The 16,799-nt window shown below is 42.8% G+C and overlaps 1 protein-coding gene across 4 annotated transcripts in view; it reads left to right on the top strand.

The window, feature by feature from the left end:
• SH3RF2 (SH3 domain containing ring finger 2) overlaps positions 1 to 16,144 on the top strand; it is a 77,820-nt gene extending 61,676 nt beyond the window's left edge. For all 4 annotated transcript variants that reach the window (XM_028717912.2, XM_077924484.1, XM_077924483.1 and 1 more), the window contains 5 exons: positions 782 to 876; positions 2,259 to 2,429; positions 9,691 to 9,926; positions 12,493 to 12,848; positions 13,841 to 16,144. In XM_028717912.2, coding sequence (XP_028573745.2) covers positions 782 to 876; positions 2,259 to 2,429; positions 9,691 to 9,926; positions 12,493 to 12,848; positions 13,841 to 14,119 — 1,137 coding nt within the window. In that variant the 3' untranslated portion in view covers positions 14,120 to 16,144. The remainder of the gene's footprint in view (positions 1 to 781; positions 877 to 2,258; positions 2,430 to 9,690; positions 9,927 to 12,492; positions 12,849 to 13,840) is intronic.
• Positions 16,145 to 16,799: the final 655 nt, after the last annotated feature.

Here is a 16,799-nt window from a genome sequence, read left to right as displayed (position 1 = left end):
GAAAGTATCCTTATTGATAAGCACTACATCTTGGAGACTTGGTTTGAAGAGTAAAATTCCATTAGTTTGGGAACTGAAGGACTATATCAGCACACACAGCTCTCTGATTTTTAGCTAAAACCCCACTTTTAGCAAGTGGTCTCTCATTTCATTTTCAGCCCAAATGCTGCTCAGGGACAAACTACGGTACACATGACAATGTGTAGGAATAGATGGATATAATTTTCACTCTTTTGCAACTTTTACAAATAGCAGCCAGGGCATCTAATAAAGACTGGGACTATGGTATGGGGTTTTTTTAGACTCCCTCACTGTTTTCCCAATAAATAAACACACACACACACACACACACACACACACACACACACACACACACACACTGTTGCTTGTGGGCATATGTGGCACAATCTTGTGCTTAATTGCGGCTTCTCCAGTGGATGCATATACATTGATCAGCATAGGTGACAGACTGGAACCTTGAGGGAAGCCACATTTCAAGTCTCTCAGGGATGACCGCCTAATCCTCATCATCCCAGACATGAGAAAACAAGCCAACCAGTCGAACGTGTTCGTTGCTCCATCAGTGACTAAAAATTTAAAAGCCCCATTAAGACATTTGACCGCAGAGACAGCAGAGTGAATCAGGATTCTTCCATTTAACAGGATGCACTGCTTTGCCTCAAGGCCTGTGGCTTGTGGGTTCTTGGCGTTCAGGCACACTTCCTTTGAAGGGAGAATATAATAAAGGCGCTCATTTGGATTCTTTTATTCTTGTTTACAGGTCAGCACTTCCTATTACTCGGCCCCTGGGCCCCTGGGGCAGCCGACAGCCATTGTCACCCTGCCTCATTTACAGCAACACCTGCCGGTGAATATGTACGTAAAACTCAGTCCTTATTCATTAGGTGGGTAGGGCCTTTGGCTAGGGCCGGAGATGTTGTTGCCTAGCAACCATGCCACATGCTGCCAGTCCCCCACCCCCACCCGCCCACAGGAGTAAACGAATACAGAAAAGAGGATGAAGAAGAAGCCCTTGCGGGGTTACTGTCCCACAAGCACCAGCTAAAATTGAGACAACTCTTTTTACAGAGATACTTCATTCAACTTAATCTGAAATTTAAACTGGCTTCTGAAATTTAAACATGGGCATACAAAACACTTAGCATGGGCAAGAAGATCGGTTTAAAATTCAGCTCCCAGAATTATGAGACCCATTAGTAAATGTGATCGCTTTTGAGTTGCAGAACCTGAAGAATCATAGAACTGTGGGGTTGAAAAGGGACCTCGAGGGTCATCTAGTCCAACCCCCTGCAATGAAGGAATTTTTTGCACGACATGGGGCTTGAACACACGACCCTGAGATTAAGAGTCTCATGCTCTACTGAATGTCCATGACATATCTGGGGTGGGGGTGAGTTTTGGGTGGTTAGCTACTGAAATGTCATGTGACAGGAAGGAGGTACCCAGGCAACAGACCTGAGGACCAAAAAACAGGTGCTGAATCATTAGGTGTAACCTTCCTGCTGCAGCCTTCCCAGTATGTGCCATTTGGGGCTGATGGAAGTTGAAGTCCAGAACATCTGGAGGATTCCAGGTGTGCGAAGGCTGTCCTACTGCTAAAGGTTTTGAAAGGAATTCTGTTCTTGCCAACTAATTACATAGCTGTTTTATACCCAGCTACATATCTTTCCTTTGATCACATCCACGCCATTTCCCCCCAAAGAATCCTGGAATCTGTAGTTTACCCATGACAGAGTGAGACTTCCTAGCACTCTTGACCAACTAGAATTCTCAGGATTTCTTGAGGGAAGTTGTGTGTCTTAAATGTGTGGTGTGGGCATGACTTTTGTGTTGTTCACCACACCTCTTGTTTGGGCTGGTATTCGTCTCTTCCTCCACTCATGCATCTCAGTGCATTTCTGAATCCTGACTTTATTGCTTTGGTACGGAGCACATTAACCCAGCCCATTTGGGAGTGCCCTGCCCTGTACATTTTTTACCCATCCATTCAGCATTCTTGATGAGTTGCCTTCCCTCAGTCTTATTCAGGAGCTATTGGGACATTCTTGCATTGTGTAGCAGAGGCATTGTTTGAAGAGGGCTCAGACACGGAGCTTTTGTTTTGGCAGAAGTCACAGCCACAGATCCCAGCGTGGTTTTGGAGCAGGTAGTTGTGTCATAGCCTCGTCGCATTGCATAAATGGAACTGCCTCTTCCGAGTACGTAGCGTCACTCTTTAATTCCTTCTGTTTCACCAGGTGCGTTGCTCTGCACTCCTACACAGCTCACAGTCCAGACGAACTAGAGTTGCAAAAAGGAGAAGGTATCCGTGTTTTGGGAAAATACCATGAAGGCTGGCTAAAAGGAATGTCGCTGGTTACAGGAAAGGTTGGAATCTTCCCCAGCAATTACGTCGCTCCACTTTTCAGGTTTGGCTTATGCTTTTTATATATGGACAATGGGGGTAGAGGGAGATATGTGAGTACAGTGGTACCTCGGGTTACAGACGCTTCAGGTTACAGACGCTTCAGGTTACAGACTCCGCTAACAAAGAAATAGTACCTCGGGTTAAGAACTTTGCTTCAGGATGAGAACAGAAATCGTGCTCCGGAGGCGCGGAGGCAGTGGGAGCCCCATTAGCTAAAGTGGTGCTTCAGGTTAAGAACAGTTTCAGATTAAGAATGGACCTCCGGAACGAATTAAGTTCTTAACCCGAGGTACCACTGTAACACCAAAAAAAGTGTCAATGTGGACTTCTGCAGCCCAAATTGAACTTTATTTGGCTCAACATGACTGGATAATGACAGGAATGGGGCTGTAGGTCTGCCCACACGCATTTTAGAAACTCTAAAGTACAAAAATTCTAAGCAAAATTCTAAATTTATTGTAACAATTAGTTAATCGACCTAGCACAAAACAGCTTTGTAGTGGCTCAGCAATGAATCAAAGCTAGGGCTAATTTTGTTTCTGGTAAGATAACACATCTAAAGCCCAGAGAACAGAATGAGATGTTCATCCAAGAGTTGGTATGACTCATCAGTGACACTTTATGGCACAATACCCCTTATTTCATCTGTTTTGCAAGTAATCATATGAACTGTATGGGAGTTTTACCTATGTCTGAAAGATGAAATCATGGTTATTCCTAGCATTACTGCCAGCATCCACTGAATCTGTAAGAGCTGCCATATTGGCTATACAAACTGACCCACAGGGCAGACTTCTTCCTTTACATTTGAAGTTGACCTTTTTACAATGCAGCGTATTCATTGGTCCATCCAGGCAGGGGCACCAACTATAGGGGGCTCTGAGTGCCACCGGAAGTCAGGTTCTGAGGCTGGGGGGCACACATGGCATCATGACATCACAAGCACTGGGGCCCAAGTCGGCTTCCCTGCATCCAGGGGATATTTCAGATGAGTCATCAGGAAGCTAAAAATATATACCATTGTGTTTATGCTAATGAGAACTCACTTTTATATTCAATATGAAAGAAGGGTCTTGTGTATCTTCTCCAACACTTAGCACGGAAGGAAGCCGAAAAGGAAAATGGTTAAAGCCATAAAATCAACCACCAAGTAATGAGGAATGGGATGAGCAGCTGGCAGTCACCATGCCTCTTTCTAGAACATCTCCTGGAGGCCATGGTCGCTTCATGAAACTGACCAACCGCTTCATGAAACTGAGGGGTTTTTTTATATTTTAAAAAATTGGGCTCACGAAACTTTTTAGCTCAGTCAACTAATGTAACAAAATGCGTTTGGCACTGGGCGCCACACTGCGAGGGCCGGCATTTACTGCAGGGCCTGCAGCGTGCCTGAGCCACACGTCTCTCCTGGGAGTGACGTGGTGGCTTGGGCACCTGCAGGCTCGACGCTGCCTGAACCGGCAGCGTGGGGCTTGCATCTGCCCACTGCCTCTCCCTCAGCGGCCCTACAGCTGAGGGGGAGGTAGCAGAGAGGCTCCACACAGTGCGCCCCACCCCCATGAGCAGCTTGCCCCACCCCCGGCTGCAGGACCCAAATGGCTAGCTACGCCGCTTCCAACTGGAGGTTCAGGTTAGACAAAAGCAAGGATGTTTCACATGCCATGTGTCAATGAACACTAATGCACATAAGCTTTAAAATAGTGTTGGATAAAAAATTGTGGAAGATGGAAGTCATATCCCTATAGTTGTAGTCCCTTTCCAGTCTGTCCTTCAGATGCTGATCCATAGAGGCTCGCAGAAGAAAAAATGAGAGGAAGGGGCAAGTGGAGATAATAAAAAATAGAGGGGGAAAGAGGAAGGAGTCAGAAACTGTGAAAAAGCAAAGGCTGAATTAAGAAGCAGCTTGTTTGTGTCCTCCTGCATCCTCCTTACCAACAATAAGATACACAGCTATTAATCATGATACCTATCCAAACAGAGCCTCCATTTTCTGAGGAAGTTTATATTTGGATAGTGAAGCTACCTTTGAAGTTCATTACCATTACTGCTTAATTACCACTGACGGAAGCACGCGTCTTCTTGTCACCAGAAACAAATTAGCAAAACATTTATCTAGACAATGTTGATTGAGTCAGATAGAATAAGAAATGATGATAGAGATACCATGACTTAGACCAGCCTTCTCCAGCTTGGTGCCCACCAGAAGTTTAGGACTACCACTGGCTGTGGCTGATAGGGGTTGGAGTACCAAACCTCTGGAGTGTACCAGGCTGAGTTAGACTATAGAAATGCCGGCCGTAAGAAATAACTTTGTTGCTTAAAGAGGGCAGACAATTCCATGATGTAATTATTTAGGAATGGCTCCTCTTCAGCAGGTTGGACTTCTGACAAATTAATTGTGGATTGTTCTAGCTTCCAGCAGCACCTATAACAAATAGACACTGATAGATAGATGACAGTGCAGGCAGAATATGTGCAAAGATGAACAACTCCCCAGATCAACTAACTCCATTTTCATATGTAATCATAACAAACCAGCATGGATCTCTCTCACGCACACCAAACTGTTATGGTAGGAATCAGCTAAGTTTTACTCAGAGGAGCTCCAATGAAATGAATGAATATGATTCAGCCAGATCATTATGCTCAATAGGCCTACACTGAGTACCTCCCTTACTCTGAAGTGAGAATAGGCCTACACTGAGTACCTCCCTTACTCTGAAGTGAGAGAGTAGAAGAGGCCAATGCCATCATAAAAGTGAGTTGTTGAAGTTACTCCAAGGAAGTAGATGACATGTAGAAATCTAGTCAAATGCAGGCTGTGAATCAAGTTAGAAAAGTGGAATTTTAATGGAGAATATTGATGTGTGTGTGTTTTTTAAAAGTATTCTGAGGGGGGGGGGGTTATATACTGAGTTAAAATCCACAGAGGACTTTAGCCTGCTTCTGCTGTGATTCACCTTACAAGTCTCATCCAGTCTTTGAAAGATTTCCTCTTCATAATAAAGGCAGTTCTGTCTGAAATCACTAGAAACTGCTAAATGCAGTACAAGTTGCCTACCTGTTTGAGGGCCAGTCAAGTATGATGAGGGGAGTTGTCATTTCATTATATTTTGTTGTTTTATTATGGAGTTCTTCATTGTTTAAATGTTATTTGTTGGACTTGTATTTATAGAGCCTGTAATTTTTGCATAATGTTTTCATTATCCTGTATATTATTAGTAGTAGTATTTTATGTCATTATTGCCCTGCTCCAAGACTGAAATATAAAAAGCAGGTGACAAAACAAAGCAAAACAACAACAACATTTATTTTTTCCATGCATATTTAAAAAACAAACAATAATTTCTATTGCTACAAGTCAGGTTTTGTTGTTCAGGTTTTCAAGAGCCTAGTTAGGAGAATGCAGGAATCTTTGGGTATGTTCCCCACTCCCTGCCTCTCATCTCATCCCCCTAGAAACTGATGCTTACCTGTAGCCTGTAAGGCATATTCTGCAACTGATCTTCCCAGCACTTTAGCTGAAGTTTGGAATCCCTTCTCTCTTTGTGGACTCACAGTGGTGACATAGGTTACTTGCATCTTTATGGTGAATAGACTTCAGAGCAAGCCTGTTGGTTATCTTGTCAGTTAGAGGAGGTTCGGTTCAGTTGATTGAGGTTGCACCTATATGGGTGTTTTGCTTGTTAATGAAATACCTGTTCCGAATAATTACACTGAATCTGGAACTTCATACTGCTGTTGCTGCTGCTGCTGCTGCTACTACTACTAATAATAATAATAATAATGAAGCCACAGCTCTACAATGCAATAGGTAATGCAATGTGAAAGGAACGTTATTCTCCAGGACAGAAGCACTAGGTGGAAAGGGTGCTTGGTAGTTGCAAGACAACGAGGTCACCATGGTGGTGGTCTGCGTGCAAGGAGGGAGGGTTGCACAAAAGGAGAGGCAAGGAGACATGGGGCTGAAGGTGAAAACAAGAATGCAAAGTGTAGGTGCAGAATTGAAGCGGCTTCAGAAATGGGGTTGGGAAGGTGAAAAGGGAGCTTTGTCACTGCATGAGATGGGAAGGGAATGCTCTAGGGGGTTAATGTAGAGGAACAGCAGGAAGGGTGGGTGAGAAGAGCAAGTAAACATAAATGCAGGGTTTCACAATGGTGAAAAACGTATGATAGGGCTGCCATACGTCCAGAATTCCCAGGACATAGCCTGGATTCGTCTGTCCAAAATGGCATCTAGGCAGAATTTTCAAAATTGGTTAAAATGTCTGGGAGGGGGTGGGAAGCTTAACAGCTTTTGTGTCTGGATTTTCACTTTTTGAAATATGGCAAACCTACATAAGGAGATCTGTAGCTTCACAGAACAAAATAAAACAAAAGCTTTATGGACCTACTTGGGGCCTTGTCATATTTTGTGCCTGACAAAATGGGCAATAGAAACAAAGGAAAGGAAAGGAAGGACAAGCCGAGTCATTTGGTCAGTGCATCTCAGGCCATAATCCTATATTCACTTGCCTAGGAGTAAATCCCTTTGAACTCAATGGAAATTACGGCTGAGTAGACATGTGTAGGATTGCACTGTCAACCACGATGCTGAATACAGAGTTAGTTCAGATGGGTCTCAACTCTTTCCACATCTTGCTTTAAGTTCAAGAAAACTATTTGTCTTTCTTAGGCACAGTGTAGCTTAAGTTGATTGTGATCATCTCAACCGCAAACGTAATATCTGAACAACCCAATATGAAGTACAGGAAAACTGAATGAAAAATGCCAAGTTTTAGTCTTTTGTCAGAAATATGGAATGCCCTAGTAGAAACCTAACTATCCATGTTATTGCTTTTACTGAGGACACGCTTTTACTCATTTCTTCCCCTGCTTATATTTCACCACATGAAATTGCACTGTTTAAATTGTAAACACCACAGCTACTTTGGGCCTAGAATTATCCCTTCTGCTATCCACTAAACTCCTTCACATTGAAATGAGCCGGTGAGTATTCTTCATCTCTCTGGCTCATTTCTCCAGGATATGGCCTCTGAAAACACCATGGCCATGCTTCACCAATAAAACCAAACAAACAATCAAAAGATGAGCCCAGAGACTTCGGAAGCAGCTTCATAAAGTGCCTCCATCGTGAACACCAATTTAAAGGCCTGCTATTGTGTGTCTTCCTTTGGAAATCACCTCATAATAAATGGATGCCTGGGTTATTTTGATGAATCGCTGCCCCATTATTAAATCATAAATCATTTTTTTCCAGAGCACAGAACGACGACGGGAAGGTAACAAAGGAGTGACAGAAGTTGCTGCCTTTCCCCCAGCCAGCCCCTCTCTCAGAAGAGTTGGCACAAATACTTCTCCATGGCTCAGTTTCTCCTGAGCAAATTAGGAGCACTTAGGAAGCTTATTTAAGCACCCTGCTCAAGGTGGAAGATTGATGGCCTTCTCAGCAATTTAACAGATTTAGGTGAAAGTGCTATGTGGCCTCGTCAGGGAAAGCAGATGCAGAAAGAAATAATCAGAAGTGACAGCAACACACTTTGGGGAAGTGTGGGGGGGGGGGGACATTGCTTGGGAAATGGAACCACAAGTTGCAAAGAGCACAAAGACTCCCTCAGATATTTCCTTCAGGATCGCTGCCCTCCTTGGCGCTCCATCAATCGGTCCATCTGAATTTAACTCAGGCAGTTAAGGAGAATTGGGAGAGCACAGCCCGTCATTTTTGCCTATTAAGCAGCACAGGTTGTTGTTGTTTTTCACCACCGTAAACTGTGAACAGCAAAACAGAAAAGCAGCAGTTTATAAAATGAAGCAAGATTATTTCACCATGGCTAATTTGATCTTTAGTGGTGCGCTGGTCTCTTCCCTGAGAAAAAGATTAGAGTAGCTTGAATCCACCAAGAGCTCACATTTTATATCTGCTTCCCTGCTGTCTTAAGTTTTGATAGACAAAATGAATCCTGCAGCTGCTCTCCTGCTCAGCCCTCTATGCACACTAGAAAAGATGAAATTAACTCTTGATACGTTTGCACATACTTATTACCTTCACTGCTTTCTCCCAACTCCTCATTTTTTTACTTCAAAGTTATTTACTTTGCTCTCTGAAACATTAGTGCACAAAAATGTCCATTATTTGGTCACCCTGCCACCCACCCATTTTTTACTGTTGGCTAAATACCTGCCAACATCAGAAACAGCAATGGGGGAGACTGCCACCTCCACCTGTTGTGCCACCATCGCCCCATACCTGCAATCCAGTAACCTTTTTTTACATGTACAATTACGAAAAAGGGCACTGTACACAACTGCAGATTGTAAACATTTGTGCACATTACAGCCGTCTCAAGGGCAAAAAACATTTGGGTGTGGGCTCCTCCAAACTACCTGTTCATTGAGCGTTCATCCTTGCACAAAGCTTTTATGGAGGTTAGGGCATGTCTGGTCTCTTTCGAGCATTTGTTCTGATTTGTTTTGGGGAGGCTATACGACAGTGAGCATTCATCCTGATTTGCTTGTGTCTTCCCGTTAATCATTTGTCCGTTCCACACTTTTCAGTGCATTTCCCCATCACTTTCCTAACCACTAAAAGTCAATTTTTTAAAGGACTTTGCACTAGGGCAACAAAGCACATTAATCTGCTCCAACTGCCATAACTTAAATTTTCAGAGTGTGTGTTTGAATCCCTCTCTCAAAATACTAACAGGCTAGAGGCAACCTCAGGCAGTATGTTATCAGCTAACAATGAAAGATCACCCTTTTCTGAGGATTTATTCTTAGCACTAGCATGCAAGCACCAGGAGGTTTCTTGTACACATTCAAATTTTCTCACACCACAGAAACATTTGTGCTGCAGATTTGAACCAGAGTAATAAGTAATTGTGAGGTATATTCTTTAACATGCTGAAATGTAATGCAAATGCCCATTAGTTATGTGCCATATTGCATGGCCTATGTCATTAAAAGATGGTGTAGTGATGATGATTATTTTGCTGTTGTTATTTTGTCGGAACATAGCCTCTGTCATTAATATAATTATTAATGCACAGCGGGGGGGGGGAGAGAGAATTCTGGAGAAAGATTAAAGTGGAAGGATATTTCAGAATGTACAAATGCTTGCTGGTTGGATTTCCCACTTTGTCCTTCTTTTTCTAACTAGTTAACAAAACTCCTGGATTTGAATTGTGCAGCTGCATTTGCTCCCTAATTATCTGTTTCTTTCTCTCTCCCTCCCTCCCTCCCATTTGACTCTCCTAAACAACCAGGAAGTCCTCAAGCTTCCCTGATTCAAGGATGCCTTCCCTCTATGCGACTTGGACATTATCCACTTCCTCACTTTCCTCCCAGGGAAGCATCTCAGAGAACGGCCCAAGGCAAAGCAGACCTATGAAATCTGCCTTCATGCCCGCATCTTTGGCCTCACCTGTGAGGAATGTCTCTGTGCCAAGCACCTCAGGGCACACAACTCCGCAGAGGAGAGGACGTGGCAGCAGTAGGAAGAGTAAGTCCTGGTGAGAGAGAGCCATATGAACCTGTTCCCAAGTGGCTGAGAGATGACTAGAAGCCTTTAATTAGCACATTGAAACTTGGGGCTGATGCAATAAACAGAAATGTTAGGCTAAGCCTCCTGAAGAGCTGGTTGCATGCATACAGCTGGGCTGAAAACTTGCCTTGCCAAAGGCATGGATATACTAGCCAGAGGTAGAGACAAATCCCAAAATGTGTGGTAGAATTAATCATTCAGACACTACCCAGAGATAGCCAAATCTGTTTCACTATTGTCTAAGCAGAGAAATGCAAGCTTATTATTATTATTATTATTATTATTATTATTATTATTATTAATTTATACCCTGCCCATCTGGCTTGGTTTCCACAGCCACTCTGGGCGGCTTACAACACACAAAAAATTGTAAAACAACAGACATTAAAAATTTCCTGATACACAACTAAATCTCTGTGTATCTCATTGGATATTTGGGGTCTTTGTTTACTTTTTCCCATTAAGAAAAACTGAGATTGCTGAGGTAAAGTAGAAGTGTTGGCAGCAAATTTACAAATATGTATTTGTATTTGTTCGGAATTCGGGACTCCCATTTGTATTCATACCTAGTTGTATGAATACTCAGTGGGATGTGTGGCCAGGTCTTGCGTGTATGTCTCCAGCAGTGTCAGCAGTGCTAGCAGCTGCTTTGTTATTTACCCACAATGTCCTGGGTGTCATGAATGAGGGCATTTGAGAGGAGTAGTGGCCACGATTGTGGGGAATCTTTCTGTATGTGTTTCCTTAACAGGGCGCTGCAGAACACTACAAGGTGTGGTGCATTGTGAATCAATAAAGTGGCAGCTGACGAGAACAGCCACTGAAAACAGATCTCCTGCCTAAAACCAATTTTTAAAAATAAAGGAAATAATGTCACCGTGAAACAAGGGCAGTGAAGCCAATGTGAAATCTACAAGTGGATTTCTATGAATTGATTATGAAATAAATGGCGTCTTTAATAATGAAAACAAATTGAAAAAATGGGGTGGGGAAGATGACAAAGAGTTCACGTTCATTCCTACAGATTGACATAGGTTAAAAGCCATGTCCATGGGGGGAAAACATGAGGAGGGGTGAATGTGAGCAAATATATAAGACACATATTTGGGCTTATATTTCAACCAGAGTCTGAAGGAAGGGTTTAAATCCAAGGCTTCACCAAAATGCACAGGAGGTGCATTTTGAGGCAGTAATGGAAGAAAGTGATGGGTGCTCTAGGAAGCTGCTCCAGGAAGATAGGACAGAAAAGGAGGCAAATGTGTGAACTCTTTTAAAGGAGCAGATTTTGGGGTGACGAATGTTTATAAGAGTTGGAGGCCATATTCAGGATTATAATGCGAAAAAGGTTGGGAAATGGGTTAGGATCACAGTCATGGAGATCTCTGAAAGCAAAGACAAGGAATTTGTATCAAATGTACATGGTGGAGACCAAATAGGTGGCCCTGTTTCTGTTACTTTAGCTGCATAAGGAAAGTAAGAAATTTAGTAGATGAAGATTTTTCTGTCAGAGGGATTAAAGTGGTTGTGGGAAACTTCACACTCTACCCTCTGGCGAAGGACCAGAAAATAAAGGTAGCAAGCTTCCAAAGAAGGTAGAAGGAAAGAGAGCAGGTTTACAGAGGAAGCATTTTTAACTACAGAAACTGGTTGAGCAATTGCAAGTATTACCAAAAAAAAAGCTGTGGGACACCAAATACAACCAGCTTTTTTAGTAAATTTCAACCAGCAGTTGAATAATTTAGAAGTCCCATTAATAAGTTAGTGAAGACCAAATAGATGGCACCACTTCATACCAAGTCAAGTCCTTGGCCCATCTCTGGGGTCCCCAGCATGGCATCTTTGTACCCCATGGGCCCTTGGACATCCCCCTTCCCAGCACCCACCAAGGCCCTATACCCCTCTCGGGTTTTGTTTTTGTTTTTAATTTTGGGGTTTGGGAACAAAGGGGTTAGGAATTGCCTGCTTTTGGTGCAGTGTTCTGCATTTTTGAGAGGAAGTTCTAAGCACCGTTCATTTTTCTTCTGTGAGAAGAAGTGGGAATTTTCATAGAGTCTCAGAATTGTATAATTGGAAGGGACCACAAGGGTCATCTTGTAGTGCCCGTGGCAGTTTCCAAGATTTCCAAGTGTCCCTCCAGGCTGGAGACCACCTGGTCTATCTGGTTCAGCATTATCCAGTCTAAGTGGCAGGCAGGTGCTCTCCACATTCTCAGGAAGGAGACTTTCCGCACCCTAGTACCTGAGGTTCTTTTAACTGGTGATATGAAGGAACACGCCTAAAACTTCCTGCATACAGATCATGTGCTTTCCCAGTGTATTATAGCTCTCTTGCAATTTTCTGTCTACCCTTAAAACTCTAAAAGTATTTGGAGTGACTTCCAACAAGCCTGAGGACAAAAATTCAGCTAAGTACTGCAATTCAGCAATTTTGGCCCACCCTTTTTATATAAAATTTCAAAAATGAGCTGCAAAGGGGTTATTATCATCTTTTAATCCTCATCTCTTCTTGAATTCTGCCTCCCCAGATGGATCTTTACAGAAACCTTTGCAACCAGGAGCTCTTATTCCATTTGTCAACTCCCTCAGGCGAGCTCCTGCCACCCAAACACGAGTGCAGCAATCTCCAACTTATCAACATATCTCCTCTCTGCCCCGAGGGATTAGCACGGCTGACACGGGAGCCAGGCCGAATTCCTCCCATGATTCTTCATTCATATTAGTGCCCCGAAGTGGGAATAGCCGAGCTCCTTCTGTGTGTAGCTCAGTAATATTGGACACCAAGGAATTGCCTACAAAAAATGAATCATCTCTAAAGCCACCTGCATCTGCTCCACCCTCCATTCTGGTGAAGCCAGACACATCCAGGAACACCACTGAGAAGGTAACAGTGGGTCTTATTCACCACAGGGGTAGTTTTATATTGCAGGTGTGATTATGAAAAGCTTTGGGGTGCAGGTGGGGATATGGAATATTAGAATTGTAGGACAGGACAAATCCTAGTCAACGTACCATTACCTGGTAGGGTAGGTGGAGAAGGTCTTCACCGAAGAACTCAACATTACAATGTAATGATTACATTGACTTTTTTTGTTGACAGAACAGGACTAAGATTCTATATCATGATCCTGTATATGTCATTCATGATTTCTCAAGGAGCATGTCCCTATTGTGAGAGCATACTCCCCATTATGTTAGTTTCTCATTAGACCCTCATCACCATAAATTCAATGCTCACTCGCTCTCTCGCTCTCAACCTGCCAAGATATTCATTCACTTCCCTCTGCAGTCTGCTGGCAAAGATCATCCATGTCATGGTGGGTTTGTGGATTGAAATGAAAAGATGGAAACTGTGGACATGATTTATCATTGCCACAGGAAGTCTAATTGCTGAATATGTGGTAAAGTTCTTCTATTTCCTGAAGGTTGGTTTTTGGGATACATCTAAATGCCTTTTGGAGTGGAGTGGACCAGAAAGCAAGTAGTTGAGGAAACTTTTGCATCTCTCAAAACTCTAAGCTTATATGTTACTCGGTTTTACACCAAATGACACTCTAAAATCCACTCGGCTGTAAAATGGGTAGGTGATCTATTGGGATTCCGAGGAAGGCAAAGGTGACTGGAAACAGTGCTGACTATATTAGCTGACACATATAATGTACTTTTCAGAAATATGTCCTCCTCTATTTATTGTTGTTTAGTCGTCTTAGTCGTGTTCGACTCTCCAACTTCCTAATGTTTAGCTGAAGAAAGTGTAAAACTGGTTGTAAAAGAAAATGTAAACGTTGTTTGTTTGTCATGTCCCCAGACAGCAAAGACAATGCTGGTGGCAACCTTGTTGGAATGAAATAACTCCTGATTTCTCTTCCCTTTCAGCAAGTGAAAACTGTGAGATTTCAGAACTCCAGCCCACCACCATCCAAGAGGCACAGCTCCCTACCTTTACCGACCCTCTCCAATGAGCAAGGAGGGGTCACAGAAGCACCCAAGAGCCCTGAGATATCAGCTCTCTACTCCCACCATATTATCATCGCTAGTCCAGTTTCTCAGAGGAGGATGCTGCATCCCAAGACCTCATCCCTGGACCTTTCTGGCCAAGCAGGCCACCTGACCTTTCCGACAAAAAAACATTATAATAGTATCTCTGAAAATTGAGACGGGTAAACGTAGTTTAGATTGCTTACAGAGGAGAATGACAACAAACGTCCAAAGTGAAGCTAACAGCCACCACATATGCCATAGATCTCAGATCCAATCTGTCAACACAAATGTAAGTCTCGTAGAAGAGCTGGGCTTCTTTCAGGCATCTACACCACTGCTGGCTATGTAGTGGATTGGATACCATTTTCCCCCCATATTGGACAGAAGCGTCTTTTTTGAGTGGCTTTGATCTACAACTCAAGCTGCAAGCGTGCATCAGGCATGTGTCGTTCCCCATATGCAAAGACTACCACAAAATTAATTCCATTGCCACAAGTAGATAAAAATATGACGGAGAGGGGAATAGATTGTGAGTATGGCAGGCTATTCAAAAGACAAACTGCTCTAAGAAAGGTTCAGCACTGTACAATGCAATCGGAAAAGCAAACCTGTCAGAAAAAGACTTCTTCTCTATACCTTCCTTTACCTTCTCTGTACTTTGGTTTTCTTAATTTTATAGTGGATGAAACCACTTCCTATCTCCATCCACCCCAGCTCTGGCTCAGTTATCAAATTCTCCTTATATTTTGTTTAGCTTCGCAGTATGCATTTAAAGTACGTGGAGATAATTTATATGAGGTTTTGAAGCAGATTTTCTTTTCTTTTTTTAGAAATATAAAATGTTTCCCAGCCTCATCAGTAGTAAATCAAGGGAGATCATGAAACACAATCCATTAGCCACATATTCCCAACAACCAATTTTGGATCCTGCTTCCATGGGATTGGCTGACGTATTATAGTGTGAATTGCACCAAGCAAACCTAATAACCCTATGATTCCAAACCAAAACTAATTCCAAGTTATCAAAAACAAACAAACAAACAAATAAAAAACAAATTCACAAATATGCTTTAAGATATGAGAAACTCATCCTGAAAACCTAGGGAGGAAGGTGCATGGTTTAAGACTGAAATCCTACCCACAGTTACTTGGGACAAAGCCTCATTAGAAGCAATGGGATTTACATTTGAGTAAACTAGCATAAGAGCAGGTTTCACATGTGAGCATCCCGTCTTGTCACATGTAAGCATTCCAGTTGACCTGGAAGTGGACTAGGGGTGGAGGACAACTTCATTTGGTTCACATTTAAAACGAAACCTAATTTGCACCTACCAGACTAACACAGAGATCAGAACATATTCTTAGGATTCTCAACTCAAAAATATATATACAGAAAAGATTTTTTTAAATGTACGGTTTATTAGAAATTCATACATAGAAAGAAATTAAGTATTCAAGTATGTATACGTATTTCCAGTGCTTTTTTTCTTTAAAAAATGTTTAGGGGTACTCTCATTTTGACTCAAGAAAGTCACCATTTTGTAGTTCAAATCAGGAAAAATAAATATAATAAATGGACAAAAGTACAAAGATCCACAAAATGTTTAGGGGTGTGCGTACCCCTGCATGCCCCCAGAAAAAGCACTGTGTATTTCAATACATACTTAAATATTTATTTAAATACAAGTTCTTGTACAATCTTTAAAAAAAAATCAGGTTGTTGCAAAATGGAACAGAAGGGACTTATGAATGAACACATTTGAAGTTGACATGGATTGATCCATCCACCCCATTGTCCATCCAGCTTCCACCTAGGTCCTCCTGGTCTGTAGCCACTCCTCTGCCTGCCTCCATCTTTATCCACAGGCAGCAGCATGATGTTACTGGAAGACCAGCCAGTTCCACCCCGCAGGCCCACCCGCTTACCTTATCAGCAGGTCTCACCCACACAGTGCTTGCTTGCTCCCAGCCTCTCTTGATCTCTCTGGCTAGCTAGCCTCAGCAATAAGGCAGAATGAGAAACGCCATGTCATTTTAACCCAGCTACGACTGATGTTTAGAATAGTGCTCTGTGATAGAACGTTGTTTATTTTCTTCCCACTGCTAGTTCAAAAGCCACGCATTCCGGCCCAAAGCAAGGGAGCATGAGATTTTGTGATGGAACCTGCTGTGTCATTTCAATAAAAGGTTGGGAACTTACGCTCTTGGATGATTGCACAGAACGAACGAAAGTCACACAATAGATGTTTGCCGCTCACGCCAGGTTGGACAACACTTGAGGGGAAGAGTTTTCATTTGGAATCAGAACGAGGGGTTGCTAGGAGTACCCATTGGTTTAACATCAACCACATTTTCATCTTCATTTGTAGCAAAATGCCACATTGACCCCTATTTCGGAGGCAACCTACCTTCGGAGCCAAAATGCATCCCCATATTGCTTGCAGAACCAATTTTCTGACCTTTGTAGAATTGTGCTCTTTTATTTACCCATGTTCGTTTTGTGAAGTCAAGTATGCTTTAATCTTCCCGGTGCATACAGAGTGCAGAGGAGAAGTTCACAAACTACTGAATGCTTAAGGAATAGAGCAAAATGATAAGGTAAGGTAAAGGTAAGGGACCCCTGGATGGTTAAGTCCAGCCAAAGGTGACTATGGGGTGCGGTGCTCATCTCGCTTTCAGGCCGAGGGAGCCAGCATTTGTCCACAGACAGCTTTCTGGGTCATGTGGCCAGCATGACTAAACCACTTCTGGCGCAACGGAACATCGTGATGGAAATCAGAGCACACAGAACGCCGTTAACCTTCCTGCTGCAGCGGTACCTATTTATCTACTTGCACTGGTGTGCTTTCAAACT

This window comes from Podarcis muralis, chromosome 2 (genome assembly GCF_964188315.1).
Source record: "Podarcis muralis chromosome 2, rPodMur119.hap1.1, whole genome shotgun sequence".
In the NCBI taxonomy this organism is placed as follows: domain Eukaryota; kingdom Metazoa; phylum Chordata; class Lepidosauria; order Squamata; family Lacertidae; genus Podarcis; species Podarcis muralis.
Note: the sequence above shows the minus strand (reverse complement) of the source record. Positions and strands in the feature narration are given on the sequence as shown.